Source organism: Dromiciops gliroides, chromosome 2, assembly GCF_019393635.1.
Source record: "Dromiciops gliroides isolate mDroGli1 chromosome 2, mDroGli1.pri, whole genome shotgun sequence".
Lineage (NCBI taxonomy): Eukaryota > Metazoa > Chordata > Mammalia > Microbiotheria > Microbiotheriidae > Dromiciops > Dromiciops gliroides.
Window position 1 is genome coordinate 181649280 of NC_057862.1, and position 17065 is coordinate 181666344.

General features: G+C 41.8%; 1 protein-coding gene and 1 pseudogene across 1 annotated transcript; one reads left to right on the forward strand and one right to left on the reverse strand.

Moving 5' to 3' along the window:
• Nucleotides 1–15: 15 nt before the first annotated feature.
• On the reverse strand, nt 16–4562 carry EMC4 (ER membrane protein complex subunit 4). The gene is made up of 5 exons (XM_043980779.1): nt 4293–4562; nt 2005–2119; nt 1262–1415; nt 662–822; nt 16–411 (listed from the first exon to the last, which is right to left on the reverse strand). Exons 1-5 carry the CDS (start codon nt 4376–4378, stop codon nt 376–378), a joined length of 552 nt encoding a protein of 183 aa, XP_043836714.1. The 5' UTR covers nt 4379–4562; the 3' UTR covers nt 16–375.
• A 9199-nt stretch (nt 4563–13761) lies between these two features.
• LOC122738530 lies at nt 13762–14397 on the forward strand (annotated as a pseudogene).
• The last annotated feature ends 2668 nt before the right edge of the window (nt 14398–17065 follow it).

The following is a 17065-nucleotide window of genomic DNA, read 5'->3' on the forward strand; positions in this document are numbered from 1 at the left end:
ACTCATGCAACTTTGTTTTCTTTTCCAAGAGACGTTCTGAGCAATTTAATTTATTGAGAGGAGAGGCTGAAGCAGCCACTCTTTTGTTTACACGGAATTATGGTTTTGATTGTTGTTTTTGCTCTGTATTGGAAACATAAATAAAGTTTTTTACATTATTTTCAGCCAGGAGCATCTCTGTAGTTTTTCTTCATTGGTACTCTGACCATATAAGCTTTGTTCTTTTTTACCTTTGAGAAAAAGTTTTTTGCATCTTTTCAGCACAGGAGACCTTTGCAACGCAGAACAGACTGAAGTGCTACTGGGAAGCAGCAAGTGACAAAAGTCTAATGGGATCCAAGTATGATAGGGGTGCCAATTCATGATTTCCCCTGATCATAAGAGTAGCCCACCACCACTGAACTCCATTCTCTGAAAAGAAAAAAGGAAGAAAATGATAAAGGCCATAGTGTAGCCTCATAGTGAGTCCCTTTAATCTTTCATCCCAAGCTCTCCTGCTTTCCACTTACTCAAACATTTTCTGAAGCTCCTTACTTGCCTTACCTCCTAAGTTTGGTTTTCTAACACCAACCCCACCTTCTGACAAATGAGGTAGATCACCCAGTTGTCTGCTGATTACATCTCAAACTAGGCAAGTTTAAATTTCTACTTTTTGCCTTACCTCAGGGGGTTCAATGAAAGCCAACCAATCTGATGCATGTGTGGGCAGCAGCCCCATGGACTGGCACTTATAGACAGCTAAAGCCAACCCCATGAGGTTCCCAATGAGATAGACCAAGCCCTGCAGGAACTTCTGGCTCGAACTCTCCAACATCTTGAAAGCTGAAATGGCAATGAGAGGTATGGTATCAAGATGGATCCAAGGCAACCACAGACTAAAATACATACAAAGTCTTACAAAGACTGGGGAGCTTACTGAGGAACTAATGATTATAGAAAAAAGAGAAACTCAAACCTAAGCAATTTAGCCTCACTTCTCACCAACAGAGGTCTTTGGTTTTTAAAAAATAATAATAAACATTTTTATTTAAAGTTCTGAGTTCCAAATTCTATCCTTCCTTCCCTCCCTGAGGCAGGAATAAAGGGCTTTAATTCAAGCTACTTCAATGGGGATATCCCCTAATGAATTGGCTTTTGGTCCCCAAAGACTCTGAGGAATACATGTGCCTCCCACATTCTGGGGAAGACAGACTGTGGTTCCCTCAGTGGTAAAGCTGTGTGAAAAGATGATGCATACCCTACTACCACCAAGAATACTTACTGGCTGAAATGGCCATAAGTGCCTGAATGGGCCGCCAGGCCATCATACACACCATCATGGTAGGGAAGATGGAGATAGTGTTGCCTGCCATGTACATGATGAAAAGGTTCATGGGGATCTGTTTGAGGGGACCCAGGGCAATGTCCCAGCAACGCTAGAAGAAACAGATGGTTATTTCACTTCTATCACTATTAACACCCCCATATCAATTATGGCTGGTCACCTTTACCAAGGTTTGTCAACAGAATGTCTTTTCAATTTTGTTTTCTGCTGCCATGTGAGGATCTCTCATCCAAATATTAGAAAATAGCAGTGAGAGGCCTGCTTATTAAAATTTTGAGGGGGCAGCTTAGGTGGCGCAGTGGATAAAACACTGGCCCTGGATTTAGGAGTATCTGAGTTCAAATCTGGGCTCAAATACTTGACACTAGCTGTGTGACCCTGGGCAAGTCACTTAATCCTCATTGCCCCACCAAAACAAAGCAAAAGCAAAAAAAAACTTTTGAGGTTATCTTCCAAGGGGTTATTCAGGGACCATTTGCTCCAGCTTCTACTGGTGGAGGAAGGAGATGGATTTTGTTCTGTTCTTCCTATCCCTGCCCCCTTCTGTCCCAATGGGATGGAAAGGCCCATGGTTTTATTTTATAGGTCCTTTGTCTTTAAAGATCAGATATTCCTCTCACTGAAGAAAGGTAGAGCTCAAAGGTTTCCAAGGCACTGACCACGTATTTATATCTCTGTACCTTTTCTACCAGGATCCGGTCTGTTTCCTGCACGCTGGTATCTGGTACTTGCTTGTCCAGGTAACCCACTGGATACATGGAATCTCCCTGGCCACCGCCCCGGTCACTTCGGCCCCTAAAGAACCATTCCCAGAAGCAAAGGCTAAGGGTTTTCCCAACCTCATGTCCCATGCAATCTCCTGACACCTGCCCCGCCCACCCCCCAAATCCCCCCACCCCTGCCCTTTTCTCTAACTTCTTCCTGGGTTAGCATTACCATCTTCCCAATCACCCATACTCATAATTTAGAATCATCAGTAAAAGGAAGGATTAAAGACTAGATGTCATTTGAGTCCTAATCTATGCAACTGAGTCTTCAGGTATTAACTGTCTTCTATGTGCCAGACCCTGTGTTAGATGCTGGACAGAAAAGTACAAAGAATAAAACAATCCCAGCTTACAAGGATTAACAAGTACACATAAAAACATACATAACAAAGACATATACAGAGTGGTTAAGTACAAGGTAGTTTGAGAGGGAGGGCACTAGCTGATGGGGAGATAAGGAAAGGTTAAATACAGAAGATGATTCTTGAGCTGCATCTTAAAGAAAAAGAGCGACCCAGAGGAGGTAAGGAGTGAATTCCAGGTATGTGAAATTTAGTGCAAAAGCACTAAGACTAAGATGTACTAATGGTACATCCTGTGTGAACAGAGAAAAGTTAAGTTTGGCTGAATTGCATAGTGTAGGAGGAGTAATGCCCACTGAAGCTGGGAAAAATCAGGTAAGACTGTGTAGAGCTTAAGGGTTTATATCTTATCCCAGAGGTAACAGGAAGACCCTGAACCTGATTAAGTGGGGAATACACATGGTCAGATCTATGTTTAAAGAAATCAATCTGGCATCAGTGTGTAGGATGGACTGCAGTTGGAAAGACAAGACTATGCAAGAGGTGAGTGTGGTCTGAACTAAGGTGGTATAATCCTGTTGGTTGTACATCAAAATCTCCTATTTGTACCCTACACTCCACTGACACTGTAAGCCACCAATTTATCCCCTCTCAGGTTCATCCTTATCATCAATGGAATATGTAGCAATCTTCCTAATCTACAACTCTGATTCCATCACTGTTCTGCCCAAAATACCTTAGTGGTTCTCTACTACCGACCTAATAAAGTTTAAACTCCTTCTGATTCATTTCCCTGGCCTCTGGTCTCTTCCATACTCCATTCTGTCCTCCAGGGGCCAAAGGGATTTCCCTAAAGCATGAGTCTGATCACATCAATCCCTTAACTCAATAAACTCCAGTGACTCCCTATTACCCCCAGGATAAAATGCTCTGTTTGATATTTAATTCGGCATTTCACAGCCCAGTCCTTTCCTATCTTTCTGATCTTCTTACACTTTGCTCCCCTCCACATACTCTTATAAGATCCAGGGACATGGGCTGACTTCCTCACAGGTGACACTCCATCTCCTGACTCCATGCCTTTTCAGTGGCTGACCCTTGGGCCTAGAATGCTCTCTGCCTCTCTGTCTCCGCCTCTTATAGCTTCTGTGGCTTCCCTAAAGGCTTAGCTCAAACCCTCCTGCAAGAAACCTTTCCTCTGTCTGTAGATTATGGTTTGTATGTTCTCTCTCACATCAGAACTTGAGGATAGAAGCTGTGTTTTTTGCCTTTCTTTGTATTCCTAGTGCTTAAAGTATCTACCCTGTGGTACACTCATAATAAATGATTGTAGACTGACTAGCAATCAAGTTCTACCATCTGACTCCCTGCCAGTTGTTTTATTTATTTCATTTCTGTTTCACCTGAACTTGACTACGGTTTCCTGTTCTTATCCTGTCCCCATGCCTAGAATGATCTCGTGCCTGGCACACTGTAGGCTCTTAATAAATGTTTATTGATTTCATGGATCAATCTTGTCCCATTCAATCTCCAGGTGTTGAAATCCCTTCTTTTCTTCAAGGCCCGTGAGATGCCACTTCCCTGATGCCTTCAAGCCAGGACATTTAGGGGCTCCTCCCTCCACCAATGTCTCAGACCATCTGTCTGGATGTCCCTCTTTCCTGTCATACTAGGGTGCTGTGCGTTCGCGTAGGCATCTCACTCCTAATTAGTAAAGCTCCTAGCAAGCAAAGACTGTGGGGTATCTGTCCTCCCGCGTCATATGTACACAGCAGGAGCTTAATAACGTGTGCTGAATGAGGTCTCTGGCCCCATTCCCCTTTTCTGGGGGCTGCCTTGGCTAACAGAGAACTGCCCTTTCCCGTCCTCCCCTTGTCCTCCGTTCAATTCACGCCTCACCTGCTGCCTCCTCCGGGGCCACTCAGCTCAATGGCCCATTTGAAACGCCGGCCTCGGTTCGCCACCAAACTTGCCTGGGTCGTCATGGCAACGGCTGCCTCCTAACGCCGCGGAGAAGGAAGCAGGTCCGGACCGCGCAGCTTCCCGGAATGCACCGGGGACCCCGACCGCCCTCCAGCGGAGACAGCCCCAAACACCGAGAGCGCGACCCCACAACGACCGGGCCTCGATTCCCAAACAGCACTTCCGGGTCATCCGGATGACGTCACTTCTGGTCCTGATCAGGCCAAGAGAAAGCCCTGAGAGTCGGACTGAGCATGTGTGGGAGGGGGCGGAAAGAGGGCGGGATCTGGAGCTTATTAAAGGGATGATCCTTTCTCCCTTGTTCGGTACGATCCTCCTCTTTCTTTCACCCTTGCTGTTCCCGCCCAACCTGCACCCCCATCCCCTTCTGCAACCCCTACTTCACCGCAACCTCTTTCCTCTCTATCTCCCCTTCTCTTCTTATTCTCTCCTCTCCCACCTCGACCTCACCCCCAGTCCACATCCCTTTCCCCACTTTCTCCCCAGGCTGCCTGCTTTGTGCCCTGTACTTATGCAAGTTCCGGCTGCTCTGCCTTTAGCTCCCCTACCTGCTGCAGAGTTCAGAGTTAGGCGTCAACAAGTTATTTCTTGTCGCTTGCAGGCGTAGGGGTAGAGAATGGAGGACTCTGCTTAGAAATCTGCTAAGAGATCTACGTGTGTGTAAGAAAATACAGAGTGGTCGCCTTACATATGCTATGAAGCTAGTAAATAAATATTAATTGACCAACTGGTTCCTTCCAAGTGCCCTTTCAGCACCTGTCAGTCAGTCAATAAGCGTTAAGCCCCACCCAAGTGCTATGAGCTGCGAATACTATTAGGAAAAAGAAAGACGGTACCTACCCTGGAGAAGCTTATAGTCTAATGGGGGAAGACAACATACTGAAGCTGGGGTGGCTACCCAACGCAGGGGCATTATGAAAAAATCCAAAGTAGTGCAACCAGGTGGGAAACAAAAAGATGAATGATCTGGGGCCCTCCTTAAATAGAGATTTGGAGAGGAGCTCTTTGGTCCTCATGCCATTCAAAGGTGCCATCATAGAAGGTACTAAAGAGGTGTGAGTACCAAGGCTGAGCATCAGGAGCAAGGGAGAAACCTGAGGGGACCCCACTGCTCACACACACACACACACACACACACACACACACACACACTATAGCTGGTCAACTCCTTTCCCTTCAGCCGCCATCCCTAAGGTTAAATTTGTAATGGAACTAATCAATATTGTTTCACGATTTTCTCTAGATCCATTCTGCAGGAAGTGAATTAGGAGAAAAGGAGTAAGATGCTGGAAGCAATCCAGGGTTACTAAATTTGGTAAGACAGCATAAGTAATAGGACAAGAAGGAAAGAAAATTGAGTGTAGAGAATAGTAGAGTATAGGGTTGAGCTGATTCCCAAAGGGATTGAGATAAGGAAAGGAGGAGAGTATAGGGAAAGAATTGAGGGGTGAAGAGATTAGAGGTCACAATGAGGACAAAGGATAGTGTTAGAGGCGCTAAGGAAGAAGAAAAGATGGAATAATAAATTTTATAATTATGATCAGATGAAAGAAATTTCAGAGTTCATGAACATGGAAGTGGAATACTGGCAAGATCAAGGGTACAACTATCTGTGGGCTGCTGAGGAGCAGGTCATGGGCAAATAAATAGATTGAGGAATTGGGAAGTTTGGGTACTTGAAGGAGCATCAATATGTGTGGTATGAGGGCAAGAATTGAGAAATTCATTTCCTTAATTCTTTTTTTTCCATTTCCTTAATTCTTTTTTTCATTTCCTTAATTCTTTTTTGTTTGTTTGCGGGGCAGTGAGGGTTAAGTGACTTGCCCAGGGTCACACAACTAGTAAGTGTCAAGTGTCTGAGGCTAGATTTGAACTCAGGTCCTCCAGAATCCAGGGATGGTGCTTTAACCACTGTACCACCTAGCTGCCCCAATTTCCTTAATTCTTACAGACAGGTAGGGCACACTAGGTGTGAAGCATTGCAGATACTGTCAGAATAGGTTGATGTGCTGGTCAGTTTTGCTGAACCACTTTTCTTTTTTGTTCTCTGTTACAAGGGATGCCTCACTGAGTAGGAGGAGAGGTTATTATTTGTCCTTCTCCAAGAGTACCATGACATCAGGAAGTTATGTCCTGACTTGCAGTGAATTGGATTTAAGTGAGGGAGGGCTGTACAAAGTCACCAGCCTCAATCTCTCCTCCAGAGCTATTTGGGTGCAGTGGAAACACTGGAGATGGCCCCTGACACAATGGGGACACCTTGGCCTTTTTAAGCTAAGGTCTTTTCCAGGACTCAGTTTGCCTGAGACAATGACCATTCAGTGGTTAAGGCTAAGCAAGAAATGAGACATATAACTAGGTCAAAGGGTATAGACAGTTTCATAACCTTCTGGGCATGGTTCCAAATTGTTTTCCAGAATGGCTGGACCAATTCACAGTTCCACCAACAGTGCACCAGTGTACCTATTTTCCTATAGCCACTCCAATATTTGTCATTTACCTCTTCTCAGAAATGAAAGTTTTATAAAAACAAAAGATACTAAGGCATTTTAAAAACTTTTTTGAACTGCTGAATCCTGAGAATTGATTCTCTTCTTAGGTGTCCTTAGCCCACAAGTATCTGTCCTGCCCATACTTATAACAAAGACTAGGGCACTCCTCTTGGTGGGCTTTTTTGACACAGTTCCAATGGATTATTTCCTTAATCACTGAGCTTGCCTATTTTTGTCCTACTCTTGGATTGTAGTTACAAATTGATATGAAGATCCTTAGCATCTTAGATACTCAAGCATTTATAAACTGTTAACAGACTGATTTTCCATTTTTAACATATGCAACATATACAATACAGACCCTCTGTTCCATACGTATAGTTTTCTGTGGCAACTACTTATTATTCTTGTAGCATCTCAGTGACAAATGCCAGCCAGTATTCAAATTTCTCCTCTTCTCAGACAACAGTATCTCCTGAGAATAATAGCCAATTTCCTATAGGGGACCCATTCATACCATAAGATTTATGAATACTGTTGATGTTTTTGGTCATGTCCAACCAACTCTTTGTGACCCCATTTGGGGTTTTCTTGGCAAAGCTATTCATGTGGTTTGCCATTTCCTTCTGCTTATTTTACAGATGAGGAAACTGAGGCAAACATGGTTAAGTGATTGGCATAGCTACTAAAGCGCTTGAGGCCAGATTTGAACTCAGGAAGATATCTTTCTGACTTCAAGCCCAACACTCTATCCCCTATACCACCTAGCTACCCTAATATGCATATGAATTATGAATACTAGGCTAGAGATATTTACTGAAAGATACATAATATCCAGTGGAAATCAGCAACTTTTTGGTCAGCTATCTCTGAAGTGCCACTTCACTAAGCATTGCCAGCCCTGAACTTAGCCTCCTGTATTCTAGGTGTTCTTGGCACCTTTGATGTCAGATATGCTATGGTGCTCAGCAGGACACTACCTCTAGAGCATACAGTGTTTTATAACTAAATATAAGGTTGGATGGGAAAATACTGGCAGTGTTCTAGTAACATCTGGTTCATAGCAACATAAATTTAGAACTGGAAGGGACATCAGAGCCCATTTACTTCCTCATTTTACAGATGAGGAAAACGAGGCTCAAAGAGATGAAATGATTTGCCAAGAGTCACATAGGTGGTAGTTAGCATATCTTGGATTAGGACCCAGGTCCCCACTTTCCAAATCCACTGTAGCACACGTTGCCTCTCTATTAGTGAAAGTAGAATCAACACATTTGTGAACTTGAACATCACAGCATTGATGTGTTGCATGGGGAGTAAAAGTTGCACTCTTTACATCTTCTAGAACTCACTGAGACATGGCTCCCTCCTGATGACATAGTATCCCTAGCCACCCTTTCCAGCATTGGTTGTAGTTTCACTCACACCCCATCCCACTACATCACTAGTCATAGTGCAGTACTCTTTGTTCTCCACTGATTCTTCCAAACTCTCTAACTCTACCACCACTCTTCAGTAACCTTTCTTCTTTTTTTTCTTATTTATTTATTTATCTATCTATCGATCGATTGATAGATAAGGCAATTGGGGTTAAGTGACTTCCCCAGGGTCACACAGCTATCAAGTGTTAAGTGTCTGAGGTCAGATTTGAACTCAGGTCCTCCTGACTCCAGGGACAGTGCTCTATTCACTGTGCCACCTAGCTGCCCCAACCTCTCTTCTTTGATGTTTCCTCAGTCCATACTTATCACCCAATCAAGATTCTGGTGATTGTTATCTACCATCTTCCAGGATATTTTCCTTCCTTCCTCAAGGAGTTGAGTGCCAGGTTAAAAGTCTCTCTCTCCTCCCTAACTTCTGCTGTCATATTAGGGGATTTTGACATATTGATAACTCCCTTAAAAAACACCCTAACTTCCCAGTTCCTCAATTTAACTCATTTTCCATGACTGACTACTCCACCCCATCTCAGCTATACAAAGAGACAGTCATATCTTTGCCATCTCTGGCAAGTGTTGGTCTTCAAAATTCATGAATTCTGAAATTCCTTTGTCTGACCCTAATCTTTTGTCATTCCACCTTTCCCTCTGCCTTACAACTCCTAACTTTGTTTTTCATCTCCCTTCTGACCTTCTACTCCAAATGATCCTTCTACTGCACCCCTCAGTTCTTTCCCAGATCATCACCCTGGCATTGGTTACACTTTCCTCTCCCTTACCTTGACACCTTTATGAACCACTTCAACTCTACATTGTCCTCTTCTCTGCAGTTCTTTGTCCATTATCCTATCATTAAACTTGCCCTTTTAAGCCCCAGCCTTGAAATACCCCCACCATCTGCTTCTTGCACTCCTATTCATGTGCTGCTAAATGAAGCTGGAGAAAAAATAATGAAACCATGCTGACTGGGTCCACAATAAATTTCAGTTACATAATCTTTACTTTGCCCTCACTGGAGCAACATAATGTTTTTACATCTCCCTATTCAATTCACTATCCCATCACCACAGCAGCTTTTCCAAACGTTTTCACATAATTCTATTTTCCACCCTCTCAGTTGAGAATCCTGTCTCATATTTCTTTCTTTCTTTTTTTTTTTTTTGGCCAGGCAATTGGGGTTAAGTGACTTGCCCAGGGTCACACAGTTAGTAAGTGTTAAGTGTTTGAGGCAGGATTTGAACTCAGGTCCTCCTGACTCCAGGGCCGGTGCTCTATCCACTGTGCCACCTAGCTGCCCCTCTGTCTCATATTTTACTGGAAAAAAAAAACCCCTCCAAGATCTCCCTCTTCTCCCCTTCTTTTTCTTCCTTTTTTTGTTTTTTTTTTTTTTGGTGAGGCAAGTGGGTTAAGTGACTTGCCCAGGGTCACACAGCTAGTAAGTGTTAAGTGTCTGAGGCAGGATTTGAACTCAGGTCCTCCTGATTCCAGAGCCAGTGCTCTATCCGTTGCGCTACTTAGCTGTCCCTTCTCCCCTTCTTTTTATCCTACATACAGATATCTTCTATAAATACCTCTTCCTTTACCCCTGATTCCCATGAAGAGGTTGTCCTTTTCCCTGTCAAGGCAAACTCCTCTACCTGCACAAGTGATCCCATTCCATCTCATCCTTTCCAACAGATTGCTCCCTCAATTTTCCCCACTCTCTCACTCATTTTCAGTTTTATTTGTCTGTTGGCTACTTCCCTTGCTACCTACAAATGTGTCAATGTCTTCTCATCTTTAAAAAAAAACCCTCGGGGGCAGCTAGGTGGCACAGTGGATAAAGCACCGGCCCTGTAGTCAGGAGGACCTGAGTTCAAATCTGACCTCAGACACTTGACACTTACTAGCTGTGTGACCCTGGGCAAGTCACTTAACCCTCATTGCCCCCTCCCCACCCCCCCGCAAAAAAATCCCTCACTGGATCCATCCATCCCTGTTAGCTTTATGCTATATTTCTCCTCCAGTTTAGTTAAACTCCTTGAGAAGTCAATCTACAATGAAGAATTCTACCTACATTTATAAAAGGAAGTCTTCAATTCTTTTTCTCTTACTCTCTTCTTAACTTTCTTCAGTCTGGCTTCCAACTTAATCATTCAAATAAAACATTGTTGTAGTTTAGTCATTTCAGTCGTGTCCAACTCTTCACAACCCCATTTGGGATTTTCTTTTTTTTTTCTTTCTTTCTTTTTAAATGAGGCAATTGGGGTTAAGTGACTTGTCCAGGGTCACACAGCTAGTAAGTGTTAAGTGTCTAAGGCCGGATTTGAACTCAGGTACTCCTGACTCCAGGGCCGGTGCTCTATTCACTGTGCCACCTAGCTGCCCCATTTCGGATTTTCTTGGCAAAGATACTGGAGTGGTTTGCCATTTCCTTCTCCAGCTCATTTGACAGATGAGGAAACTGAGTTCAACAGTGTTAAGTGACTTGCTCAAGGTCACATAGCTAGGTCTTAGGCCAGATTTGAACTCAGGAAGATGAGTTTTTCTGACTCCAAGCCAGGAACTTTATCTACTGTGCCACCTCACTCCTCAAATTCAAGTGAAATAGTTCTTTCCAAAATTACCAGTGATCTATTAATTGCCAAGTCTAATGGTCTTTTCTCAAACCTCATCCTTCTTGATCTCTCAGCAGCCTTTGATGCTATTGATCACACTCTTTTCCTTGATATCATTAATTCCAGTATTTTCTCTCTTTTTAATTAGTTTCCATTTATCACGTACATAGTTTACTTTGTATATACTTGTTTGCATGTTGTCTCCCCCATTAAGTTGTAAATTCCTTAAGGGCAGGGACTGCCTTTTGCCTCTTTTTGTATCCTCACCATTTAGCACAGTGCCTGGTATATGTAGGTATTTAATAGATGTTGATTGAATAATACTCCCTTCTTTCTAGATTTTCTTGACACTGTACTCTCCTGGTTCTCCTCCTACCTGCCTGACAGCACCTTCATAGTCTCTTTTACTGGGCCTTCATCTAGGTGATGCTGAATAAATGTTGCTATTCCTTCAAGGCTCTTACCTATGTGCTCTTCTCTTTTCCTTCTATGCTATTCACTTGGAGAGCTGATCAGCTTCCATGCATTCAATTATAATTTCTCTGCAGATGATCTCAGATCCATTTATCAAGCCCTAACCTCTCTTCTGACCTCTAATCTTACATCTCCAACTGCCTATTGAACATCTCAAACTGGATGTCTTATGGACATCTTAAACTCAACATATCCAAAGCTGAACTAATTATCTTTCCCTGAAAAGATACCATCCCCCAAAAGATATTGTTCCCCTCTTCCTAACTTTCTTATTACTGTCCAAGGAACCACCATTTTCTAATCATCTGAGTTCTCAAATTAGAGATCATCCTCAATTCCTCACTCTCTCTCACCACTCCCCGTCATATCCAATCTATTGTCAAGTCCTGTCAGTTCTACCTTCATAGCACCTCTCATCTTAGCCCTCTTTTCTCTCTTCTTATGCAACTACTACCCTGGTGCAGGCCCTTATTACCTTATGCATGAACATTTACAATAAAAGTTGTACCTTATGTATGAACAGTTGCAATTGCCTTCTGGTTGATATCTGAGCCTGTCCCTGGCTACATGATTTTTAATAACTATACATTTACAGGAATGTACAGGAAAATGAGTATAAGGGGATTTAGAGTTATTGATAAGCTTATGCTGATAGTTATAGGTTTAGATACATATTTTTACAAGTGGGTTTGAATATAATGCTACCAGGTTTTTGTTATATAATCTCTATCTCTTGCCCTCATTCCTTAGGCCCTCTTTCTTTCATATTCTCTAGTCTTTGTCCCATCAAAATCTATTTTCCAGAAAGTGACTTACACAATTATTCATGTTAAGATGTAATGTGGGGGCAGCTAGATGGCGAAGTGGTTAAAGCACTGGCCCTAGATTCAGGAGTACCTGAGTTCAAATCCGGCCTCAGACACTTGACACTTACTAGCTGTGTGACCCTGGGCAAGTCACTTAACCCCCATTGCCTGCAAAAAAAAAAAAAAGATGTAATGTGAGACACTTAACACTTACTAGCTGTGAGACCCTAGGCAAGTCACTTAACCCCCATTGCCTCACTAAAAAACAACAACAAAAACAAAAACAAACAAACAAAAAGATGTAATGTGAAGTCAAAGAGTTACCTCTACCAGTGGAGAACTTCTATATACAAAGGCCAGCAAAAGTTCCAACCAATAAGATGAATCTCTTTTTTTTTTTCTTTTTGGTGAGGCAATTGGGGTTAAGTAACTTGCCCAGGGTCACACAGCCAGTAAGTGTTAAGTGTCTGAGGCTGGATTTGAACTCAGGTCCTCTTGAATCCAGGGCCGGTGCTTTATCCACTGCGCCACCTAGCATGAATCTCTTAATGATGGAATTTCAGGTATTACATCATACAGAGGGACCCAATCTACACTTCTAAAAATGACACCACAAAAACTAATATCTATATCACCTATGCCTAAAATTCTCAGTTATACAGGTGAGGTGAACTACTCCTGATTCCTGTGTAAAGAGACTCTGGCACAAGGACAGAATCCATTAGCTTGCTCAGATGGGTTCTGTACATGAAGGATAGATACTCAGTAACTGCTCCCAGGAAAATCATGATATCAAATAAGGGAAGTGCTTTAGAGAGATTGTGGAGTATATGTGAACATACTGTAACTGGTTTCAGTTGGCTCACCACAAACTAAGGAAGAGATTTTTTTTCAAATGGTCACATATCTAAAACTATCAGCATCTTCAGAAGTATCTGAGTAAATACTGACCACTTCACCTTATTGTCTTCAGATGAGTTCTGTTGGTGTGATGATGAGATATGATGGTGGTGAGAAGCCATGCCATAAGGGGAGAGACCTCAGGGCCTTCTTCCCCTATGAAGTCATATGGCCCCCAAGAAAAGGGATCTACTTTAGCCTATTTGTTCATTCTAGTACAGGGAGTGGAATTTATAGTCAAGTTTGGAAGTCCAACCAAAAAGAATCTAGGAGTCAGAATCCAATCTAGGTGTTAGAGCTAGCCTAGAATCAATCTCCCCCAGTACCAAGGAGCAACTTTGAGAGCGACTTTTGGGACCCCTACCTTTGGGAGCCTATCAGAAAGGCTCATCTAGCATTGATGTTGCCTTTGGGGCAGCTTTTGGGTAGAACCAATGCTATGTAGGAAGACAAAGTTTTTAGTCTAATATCTATCCCTCCTTTCCTGAAGGAGGTATAGGGGGTATTATGCCTTCAATGTGTGGAGAGAAATGTTCATACGTTTGTTCTTGATTTGTGTTCTTGATATGTTCACAAATATCTTAAGTAAATAGTCCTTTGTAAAAGCTACCTAATAAGTAGCCTCTTCTTCAGATGTTCTCCAAGGCTGGAAGTTCTATGTAGTCATTGCTATCATCATGGTCCTCAGTGATGCCTATCTCCAAAAGCAGATCAAACACATGATGGTATCCATTAACAAATGATAAGGCAGAAAAAATAAATGTGAAAGCAGAAGAATTCAATGTTGAAAAAGTCCATCCTGTGCAAATATAGAAACTGAAGATAATGGAAAATTGTGAGGAAAAGAAACAAATTGAGCAACAGAAGAAAATCCAGATGTCTAACTTGATGAATCAGACAAGATAGAAAGCCCTCAGAGCCAGATATATCTTATCCGAGACTTACTGATTGAAGCAAAGCATAGACTCTTCAAGGTGGTAAAAACTACAACCAGTTACTTTTAGATGCTCTAATCCTTCAGGGTTTATACCAAGTGCTACATCCCTGAAAGATTGCCGCTTCAAGAAACAGGATCTCCTCTTTTATAAAGACAATCCCTATGTACAAAATTGTGACCAAAACAAGATGTTGATCAAGAGGCATACCTGTCACAGGAAACAACTGGAAGTGTTGAGATCTATAATGGGGATCATAAAATAAAAATTCATAATACCCTAGAAAGGAGACTAGATTTTATAGCCCAACTGAAGATGCTAGAAGTCTACTGGGTGTTGCTTGGTACTAATGCTAACAGGAAATCTTTGCACCTCTGATAAGGATAGGATCTATTTTAACTGCTACTTTCTTGAAGAGCTGTGACATTATTTAAAATTTGAAAAAGTGACTATCTATGTTCCTCCTCTTTAATTCTCTGATATTGTCCTATGTTCTTCAGTGGACTAGCCTTTGTGTAGAATACCTTCAGCCTAGATGTTAACTTGGACAGGTAGTTGACACAGTGGATTATGACAGTGGCCCTGGAGGCAAGAGAACCTGAATTCAAATCCAGCCTCATGCAAGCTGTATGACCCTGGGCAAGTCATTGAACTCTGTTTGCCTCTGTTTCCTCATTTGTAAAATGAGCTGGAGAGGAAATGGCAAACCACCCCGATCTCTTTGCCAACAAATGTTAACTCTGGGAAATGATTTATGGACTTAAACTGTCCAGAAATAATCTCTAATTCATCTAGAAGTGACTAAATTCTGGTCTTCTCTACATTACAAGGAAAGGGGGTATGTATCAGTTGCATGATTTTCAAATGAGAATCCTATTTCTATTAGGAATGTGAGGTACATTATAGCCTATAATATCTATATATTACTTTAATATATATAAGAGCATGCATTAATTCTAGCATTAATAGCATAGGTTCTGTTAACTATTTGGGCCTAAAGGCTTTCCTCAGTTATATCTATGATTCGAAAACCCAAGCTATGAATATGCTTTATTTATTAAAATTAAAAATAAGTGGATGCATTTTTTTCTCAAAAGATATTAAATGTTAAGTGGAAAAATGGAACAGTGATGGTCACTGACCTCCTAACAGTGGAGGGAACACAGCCAGTGGGGACTCAAACCAATAGATGGCAATAGGGAAGAGACACTCACAAACCCCTCAGGGCACTTGAGAAGCCTGAGGGAGAAATAAGAGTAGGTTTAAGGGGAGGCTAGGTGGCGCAGTGGATAAAGCACTGGCCCTGGAGTCAGGAGTACCTGAGTTCAAATCTGACCTCAGACGCTTAACACTTACTAGCTATGTGACCCTGGGCAAGTCACTTAACCCCCATTGCCTCACTAAAAAACAAAAAAAGAGTAGGTTTAAAGCGCCTACATTACACCTATTTCAATTAGTATCAATATATCAGAATCACCAGAAAAACCCTAAAGTATCAAATTATGTTAATTTACAAAAAACCACATCCTTCTATCCCTCACAAGATGAACTGTCCGTCATAGCCAAATATTGGCCACAAGAGGGTGCTCAAGATCAGTTTTTGTCTCTACAGGTCTAATTCCCCATGAGAGACTTGAGCAGTAAGCATCCATAAAGCTCTGAGTTTCTTTCCTATTGGAAATAGTAAATAATAGTACTCAAGTAACAAGAAGCAAGAGATGTTCTATAAACTGAAAACTTCACCAAGAACATGAGAAAATACAGGGTGTCTGAAAAGTCTTAGTGCAATATTAGTCCACTTGGGTGGGACACCCTGTACATGGTCTCATTTCCCTCAAGTTCATATGATTACAACTTTACACTGAAACTGAACTTCTAGGAGTTTCCAATTGTCACCTAAAGTAATCCCAGCTGTTGATTCACGTGGAACCTAGATGCATTCCTGTGAGAGCCTGACCCTTAAGGTTGGACTTGGGAGTTTTTTCCCTCTCTGCATCATTTTACTCATATCCCAGAAATCCAGGGAAAATCTCTTAAAACAAAGCTAGGTGCCATGAATATCTGGCTTTTCTCCCTAAAGGGATTGATAGGGTCCCTTCTAAGAGTCTACTCAATATACAAAGTAGTTGATATCAGGTAGAAGGACTAGATGGGAGCTTTTATTGGTACAGTGAACTCCTGAATGAGAACTCTATCCACCAATGTAGATTGGCACCTTCTCTTGGCAAAATATAGTCTTAGAGAGTTGCCTAGAGTGCTAAGAGACAAAGTCATTTGTCTAGAGTCTCACAACCATTATGTGTACAGGTAGGACTTGAACTCAGGTCTTCTTGGCACCAAGGTCAGTTCTCTATTCACTACACCATGCTGCCTCAGGTACAGGGTAGTTATTTATTTCCTCAACCATAGAAGAAATGCATAGAACAAAGAAGACACAAAAACATTACTTCTTTCTCTTTTAAAAATTTTTCTTTTTTTATTCTAAATTTAACAAACTCCAAGTAAAGATAAGCATTTTCATACACAAAGCAGATCAGAAAGAGTATTGCACATGCAGACACAAATCTGCACCACATTCAGCTTGCTTCTCCCTCCAAGTATACAACAAATTCAACATGTTATTTTTGAGGATATCCTGCTTTTCTCTTTCCTTTTGATCTTTCTTCTGTTCTCATTTATGCATTTAAAAATACTTCAGTGACTCTTTTTTTCTTTTCTTTTCTTTTTCATTTTAACTGTTGCTATCCTCCCTGTCTCCTTTCCCCAATTATTCCCCCAAAGCCAAAAGGAAACAAAAGGCTTGTAACAAATATGCATAGTCAAGCAAAAAAAAAATCCCCACATTTGCTATGTCTGAAAATATTTCTCTCATTTTGTACCTCATTTTTAGGAGGTGGGTAACATAGAGATGCTTCATCACTGGTCCTCTGGAATCATAGGTGGTCCTTGCATTAGAGAAACCTTAAGTCTTTCTTAGTTGTTTTTCTCTATATATTTGCTATTATTATATAAATTGTTTTTCTAGTTCTGTCCTCCATCAGTTCCC

Bases quoted from the DNA above. Each gene is read 5' to 3' on its own strand.
- EMC4 (XM_043980779.1), bottom strand. From the start codon at position 4,378: ATGACGACCCAGGCAAGTTTGGTGGCGAACCGAGGCCGGCGTTTCAAA. The intron at 2,120-4,292 runs GTGAGGCGTGAA...ATGGTTCTTTAG, and splicing joins GGCCCCGGAGGAGGCAGCAG to GGGCCGAAGTGACCGGGGCG. The intron at 823-1,261 runs GTAAGTATTCTT...TTGCCATTTCAG, and splicing joins ACTTATGGCCATTTCAGCCA to CTTTCAAGATGTTGGAGAGT.